General features: G+C 49.9%; 1 protein-coding gene across 1 annotated transcript; it reads left to right on the forward strand.

Moving 5' to 3' along the window:
• The first annotated feature begins 3,585 nt into the window (after window positions 1-3,585).
• Window positions 3,586-4,089, forward strand: ZFP41 (ZFP41 zinc finger protein). Its single transcript, XM_024741188.1, has one exon. It carries the CDS (start codon window positions 3,586-3,588, stop codon window positions 4,087-4,089), a length of 504 nt encoding a protein of 167 aa, XP_024596956.1.
• The last annotated feature ends 3,085 nt before the right edge of the window (window positions 4,090-7,174 follow it).

Here is a 7,174-nt window from a genome sequence, read left to right on the forward strand (position 1 = left end):
CAGACAAGACGATCATCTAGAATGTTTCCTGAGCAGCAGTGTGTGCGGGCTACAGCCAAGTAACTAGGGATTCAAGGATGAAAAAGACCCGATCCTTGCCCTGAAGAGCCCTCGCCTTGTCGGGAGACTGCCACATCAGTGACAAGCCACACGTGGAGTGACAGGAGTCCTGGTGGGGGAGCAGTTCTTGGAGCACAGCCGGCAGTTGTCAGGCTCAGTGGGTTCAAGGACCACCGCTCTCCATCAAGTGGGTCAGCACAGAGCCAAGCTGAGTTTACGCCTTCCCTGGAGAGCCGTGGGCTAGAGGGTTGGTGGCACTTTCCTGTTGGTTCTTGGTTTTCATCTGTTTCCTACTAACACTACACCTGAGCTCCAACTCCAGCCTGGCTGACTGGGGCCGTGATCCTCTGCCCTGGTTCCGCCTACCTCCCCAGCAGAGATGCTCCCATATTTGTGCATGCTTCTCTCAGCCTAGATGGCCTTCCATCACCCTCAATTCTGGCTCTCACCTGATGCTACCTCCCAGAAGCTACCTCCAATAGAGCCTTCAGAGAATGACGTTTACCTGAATCCAAGTCAGGTGTATCTAAGCATTTTCATTTAGAAGAAACCAGACTCTCAAACTCTTGTCAAATTGGGAAACCTGTCCAGTCATTTTATGCATTGCCTCTATGCATGGGAGAGTGGATGAAAGCCCAGGTACCCACTTTAACTAAAAGGGAATTCAAAGCATTTGTACCTCAAAACGTATGTCACTTGGGACATTATCACCCAGAGCACAACATTTTAGGGTGAGACAGCCTGTCAGTATATGGACCTCCCAGTAGATCGGGTGACCAGCACAGGTCATGGGAGGTCTTCTCAGGGATGATTTGAGGACTCAGAACATGATCTGCTTTCTTTGGAAAGTGTTTTCTCCTAATCTTGTGGAGGATTTCTTTTGCTAGCAGTTAAAGAGCCTGAAGCTTGTCAAGGCTTTATCCTGGAATTGCATTAGTTAGCACTGAGGGAAGAGGCAGGTCAACAAAACTCAGAAATAATACAGAAAAGAAATAGATGAAGGTTCTTAACCAATGAGACGTGAGCGATGCTGGTGATGCTTCTACAAGCACCTACCACGGGAACCGACTGATTCCTGTTTGAACTCGTGGTGAAATTGGAATTCTTTTAGATGGGATTAGAGACAGAGAATGTCGGGTTTTTTAGACAATGCAAGCAAGATCGTAGTTGATTGTTCCCTGGGGTTTTGGCCTTCAGTGGATGAGTTGGCTCCAGTTAAGTGCCACAAGGAGAATGGGAGCCGGGTAAGGGAACCAGGGAGTGGAGTCAGGGAGGACTGCCTGAGAAGGGCCCTCAGAGCAGAGCTCTGAATGAGTGAGGGGCCAGCACCACCAACACCTCCTCTCAGGACCTGTTTCTAGGAGCACCCAGGCGCTGAGGCAGGAAGGAATGTGTGGCAAACCTAAGGATGGCTGGGGGGTGGGGAAGCACAGGGGCAGCAGTGTGAGGGGAGCCAGTGGGGATTTGGGTAGAGATGTGACGGGGGTTCGCTGGCTGCTCTGTGGAGGATGGACCCAGGGGAGGGCCGGGGTGAGGGTGGGAGCGAGTTTCATCCAGCTCAGAATCCAGGCTCCAAGTGATGGGAGGTACCTTCCATGAGGGTCACATGTGGCTCCCACAGCCTGTAACTCCAAAAGCACATTGTCTGGTCCCAAATACAAGAAGTGGAGAAGGAGCAAGTAAAGGGCGGGGAAAACTCCAGTTTGGGGACCACGCGGCAGTCGTTGGTCCATGGTACACATGAGTCCTACTGGACGCAGGTGTGGAGATGCTGGCCCCTGGCAGAGGAATAAGAATTCCTTGGTTGGGACTTCCCTGGTGGCGCAGTGATTAAGAATCTGCCTGCCAATGCAGGGGACACAGGTTCGAGCCCTGGTCCGGGAAGATCCCACATGCCACAGAGCAACGAAGCCCATGCACCACAACTACTGAGCCCACATTCCAAAACTACTGAAGCCCACGCGCTTAGAGCCTGTGCTCCACCACAAGAGAAGCCACTTCAGTGAGAAGCCCGTGCACCGCAACGAAGAGTAGCCCCCGCTCACCACAACTAGAGAAAGCCCGCACGCAGCAACAAAGACCCAACGCAGCCAAAAATAAATAAATTAATTAATTAAAGAAAAAAAGAATTCCTCGGTTAGCAACTGAGTAAACGATGATGCCATCTACTGAGATGAGGAAACCTGGGAACAGTGAGGTTGTGGGGGGTGGGTTTCTGGGAAATAAGTGCTCTGTTTGGTCATGTCCAGCCTGAGACTCGTTAGATGTCCAGGTGGGATACGTGAGCAGGGAAGGGAAGGGGGCCATGTTCCCATGCCTCCCCCACCCCTTCCCTGCCCATCTGCCCCTTCATAACTCAGCACTCAAAGACCTCATGGCTGTGTTCCTCCCAAACATTCGTTTAATCTAATGTTCGTGGTCTTGTTTCTCTCCAGCCTCAGAAGGGTTGTTGGTGCTCTTCTCTTTGTTGCAGAGTTTCTGTTCCAGAACTGCAGTTACCAGCTTGGAAAAATACAGTGTTGTGTCTAAAGCAAGACCTTTCTGAAGAAGTGGAGTTACAAGGAAATTCGTAAGGCTGGAGAATTTTGCTGCTGGTCGTTCTCCTTGGCCCTTGCCGGCTTCCAGTGGTCCTTCCTCTCTCCTGGGGACAAGAAGGATGGAAAAGCCCACAGGCAAAAATAAGAAGGCAGGGCTTCCCTGGTGGCGCAGTGGTTGAGAGTCCGCTTGCCGATGCAGGGGACACGGGTTCGTGCCCCGGCCTGGGAAGATCCCACGTGCTGCGGAGCGGCTGGGCCCGTGAGCTACGGCCGCTGAGCCTGCGCGTCCGGAGCCTGTGCTCCGCAACGGGAGAGGCCACAACAGTGAGAGGCCCGCGTACCGCAAAAAAAAAAAAAAAAAAAAAAAAAAAAAAAAAAAAAAGGACAAAACCCAAATGTAGAGAGAACTGAGTCTACACATTTCTTGATTGATGCATTATGCTAAAAATGAAAGAAAAATAGATTTATTTCTATTTTAAATAAATAAACCAAAATCTTTCCATTTATTTTGGGGAGGGGTGGGCATAATAGGAAAAAAATGCATAAAGTAGGTAAATTCTCTGTAAATGAATGTTTTGTCCAACATCAGTTTCAGAAGTTGAATTGTCCATCTGCCTCCTTCTAGTTAGGTAGCAGGATAAGGGTTCATTTTGTTGTGGTTTTTTGGGGTTTTTTAGTATGTCTTACAAACCTTAAAACTCAATGCTAGTTTTCTGTATAAGGCTTTTTTTTTTTTTTCAGTTAAAGGTTTTGCATACGAAAAAGTAAATTGAAAACTGTATGTTTCATCTTCAGTCATTAGATAAATATAAATAGTATTAAATAAAATCTCTTATCCCAAATTTTAAGCACTTAATGTGTAGGGGGAGCTTCCCTTCTGAGTTAATACTAACTTGATTAAAAATATATTTCTAATAGAAAAATAGCCTTCTCCCTTGACTCTCTACCTTTACTTCCATGGTTAAAAATAGGTAAAGAGGTAAGAAGGATGGAAAAGCCCACAGGCAAAAATAAGAAGGCACAGACCCCAGAGGAAGAAGTACATGTTCAGAAGGACACTCCCAAGGAAGATAAAGCATCTAGGAAAAAGAAGCCAAACCAGAGGCCCACTTTGGCCAAAAAGCACAGTAAGGAACCCAGCCTGAGTCGTGAGGACGAGGAACACATGTTTGAGGCCTTCAATGCTACATTTAAAGATGACTTTGAGGGGGTTCCTGTGTTCACTCCCTTCCAGAGGAAGAAGCCCTACGAATGCAGCGAACGTGGGCGCGTCTTTAAGCACAAGACGGATCACGTTCGCCACCAGAGAGTCCCTACTGGAGAGAAGCCCTTCCAGTGCGCCCAGCGCGGGAAGACATTCAGGCACAGCTCTGACGTGACCGAGCACTGGAGGGTTCACACTGGAGAAAAGCCCTTTAAATGCAGTGCGTGCGGCAAAGCCTTTAACTGTGGTTCAGAAGACCCACACCGGAGAGAAGCCGTACGAATGTAAGGAATGCGGGAAAACCTTTGCCTACAGCTCATGTCTTATTCGCCATCGGAATCGTCACCCACGGAAGAAGCACTGAGCGTGGGGAAGCCATCCAGACTCAGAGCTTTGTGCCTGCGAAAACTGTCCTGGCAGGCCTGCCTGGGGCTCCTCCTCCCCTGGCGTCTGATCGGGCTGGGGGGTCCTGCCGTCACCAGGAAAACCGCCCCAGCCAGGTCAGCAAACACCGGTGTGGCCAGAGACCTTTCTGGTCTAGAGAATCTCCAGGGCAATACATCATGGTAACAAGGCAGCTCCTCGCAGCTGTGGCACCAGGGAGGCGAGTGTACAAACTGCTGTCCGGGGGACAGGCTTCAGACCCGAGCACAGTCAGCACCTCCCACTGCCACCTCCACCTGTGACTCCCATGCTGGCTTCGGCCCTCCCACCGGCTCCTTTGAAGACTGTGCTGCAGACCTTTGGCCCACTGGGTCCCAAGTCCATCTCCGTGCAGCCTGGCAGGAGGCCTGTGGCCCTGAGCTGGATGGTAGCGCTTCCGCAGTGAGCACTGGGGACCCCAGTGTCCCCCTGGCTGGCTGTGGTGGTGGTGCTGTGCTTTGTCCTCTGCCTTCCCTCCTCTCTGGAGAACCATTCCTTGAACTTGGCCCCTGCTCCCAGGAACTGGGCTCCCTGTGTGTCCTCCCACATCAGCCATCATCCCAGCTGAGCAGCCTTGACTTACCAGGTGGACCACTCAGGACACTAAATGCTACCACTGTGGGAGCTTCCTGCCCTGGCCACGTGAGGCCCCGGGATGTTGACGGCAGCTTGGATGCAGCCTATGCCTGCCACGCGGCCTTTCAACGAGACGGTGGGCCTGCCCCCCAGGGCCAGCTCTCCGTTCAGGTTAGTTCCACTTCTCTGTGCTTGGCCCCCAGGTTCCATCCTACCCCCACATGCTGTGCCTGCCCTTGGTTTCCCTCCAAGAGTGGTCTGGATGGGCCTCCATGTTCTCCCGGGCGAGGGTGTGGTTTGTCCCAGAATTTCAGCACAGTATAAGAGGGGCGAGGTGACTGTCATCCAGGAAGTAATAGGGCTTTTTATCAGGAAAATGTTGATACCTACATTTTCAGCTCTTTAGACCCAGAAAACTAATAATGGCCTTGATCTTGGGGGCTCCTCCATCAGGAGACAGGAGAGAGTGCTTCCAGTGGAAACATCCCTCCAGGTTAAGATTTTTACTCTTGTTCTTTCTAAAAGCTATGACGTTATAACAGCTCTACCTGAGCTGGCACCTCTGCTTCACAGCTCGGCAGGCCCTCCTCCTACCCCGACAGGCAGGCCCCAGGTGTGACCTGTGATCCTGCTCTCACAGTCCCGGAACTGGAGATGTGATGAGGCAAAGTTGTTCAAACAGGTGCCAGGGTCTGGCTCAGGGAAAACACACCTGTGATCCTGGGTGGGGAAAGGTTGCTATAAAGGAGGTCACTGGGACATTTGGCAAACGTTGGGTCTAGACTGTCCACAGGGGAGGTGGGGGGGCACATCAGTGTCAAAGCTCCCTGGTTTGACGGCCTGCAGCCATCCCAGACAACGTCCTTGTCATGAAAGATGCATGCTGAGGTCTTAAGGGCCACAGGGTCATGACATCTGCAGTTTGCTCTCAAAGGCTGAGCAAAGAAGCAATAACAACAACGCAGATTGGCAGGTTGGCAAACATTTTCTGTTAAGGGACAGATAATCACTGTTCTTGGCTTTGCAGCCATAAGGTCTCAGCTCAGCCATGACATGCAATAGCAATCACGGCACAGAAACAGCCAATAAGGCTTTATTTACAGAAGCAGGCGGTGGGCCAGATTTGGCCGGTTCCAGATGAAGGGTATGTGACACGTTCCAGGGGTGTCTGCATCTGCTTCGGTTTGGTTTGGTTTTTATTTATGATGGTTTATAATATACCATGATGGATATATTGTTATATATAAAATATTGTATAAATGTACCATAAATTACAACACATCACATGTACTATAGAAAAATTATCGTTTTTTATGTTATTATGTTTCCACGTTAATACCAATGGGAAGCATTTTTTCTGGCTGCATAGTGATCCATTAAATAAAAAGTTGACTTAACCTTCTCCTAACAAAGGCATGTAGGCTGTTTCCAGTTTAGGTCATTAAAAACAATGCAGTAAACATCTTCTCCACATTTAGGGCCAACAGGACGGGTTGCCAGAAATGAGCTGATGGGGAGATCATTCTGGCAAATTACCTTCCCCCAGGTTGTGCTACATAAGTGCCCCAGCAGTGCACAGGTAGCAGGTGGGTTTTAATCTCGCCAATTTGATGGGAGAGAAGAAGCATTCTAATCTGGTGTCTTCGAGTTCTAGAGAGGAAGCAGGTGGCAAAGAGCGTAGTCTCTCGAGCCAGGGGTTACTGACTCGACCCTTGTGCCTTGGAGATGTGGGACCTCGGGCCCGTCTTTCACCTCCTTGTGCCTATGGTTCCTCAGAGGTGACTCGGAGGCATTGACAGTGCTCAACCTGGTCAGTGACTGTGTGTGACCTCAGTGCCGTGCTGACCCCCAGTTCAGCCACTGTCAGCTCCGGTCACGTGTTAGTGTCCTTAGTGAGGGGACATTTTTCCACAGGCATGAGAGGTGGCTGTGCAAGCAGACAACCGTCAGTCCCTCTCTCAAGAGAATGAAATCAACCAGGAAAACAAGAGAGACATGAGAAAATAAATCACACAATCGAACTAAAATCAGTCCACCGTCTTTTTTGCCTCCTGTCATTTTGGTTCAGACAGATGGGCTCATTTCCCATTTCTTCTGAGTTAACCATTATGACACCACATCACCACCAAGCACTGAACCCAAATCTTTCAGATAAATCTATTTTGATGGGTTTTTTGTTTTTTGGTTTTTTTTGCTATTGCTCTTCAAATGAAACCCAAATTCCAGAAAAAGAAAACCTTCTAAGTAGCCTGAGTCAAAGAAGAAAAACATGGGCTTCCCTGGTGGCGCAGTGGTTAAGAATCCACCTGCCAATGCAGGGGACACGGGTTGGAGCCCTGGTCCAGGAAGATCCCACATGCCACAGAGCAGTAAG

The sequence above is a fragment of the Neophocaena asiaeorientalis genome, unplaced genomic scaffold (genome assembly GCF_003031525.2).
Source record: "Neophocaena asiaeorientalis asiaeorientalis breed wild unplaced genomic scaffold, Neophocaena_asiaeorientalis_V1.1 scaffold177, whole genome shotgun sequence".
Classification (NCBI taxonomy): Eukaryota; Metazoa; Chordata; class Mammalia; order Artiodactyla; family Phocoenidae; genus Neophocaena; species Neophocaena asiaeorientalis.

What these genes read in the sequence shown, in the direction of transcription:
- ZFP41 (XM_024741188.1), top strand. Translation starts at nt 3,586, where the DNA reads ATGGAAAAGCCCACAGGCAAAAATAAGAAGGCACAGACCCCAGAGGAA.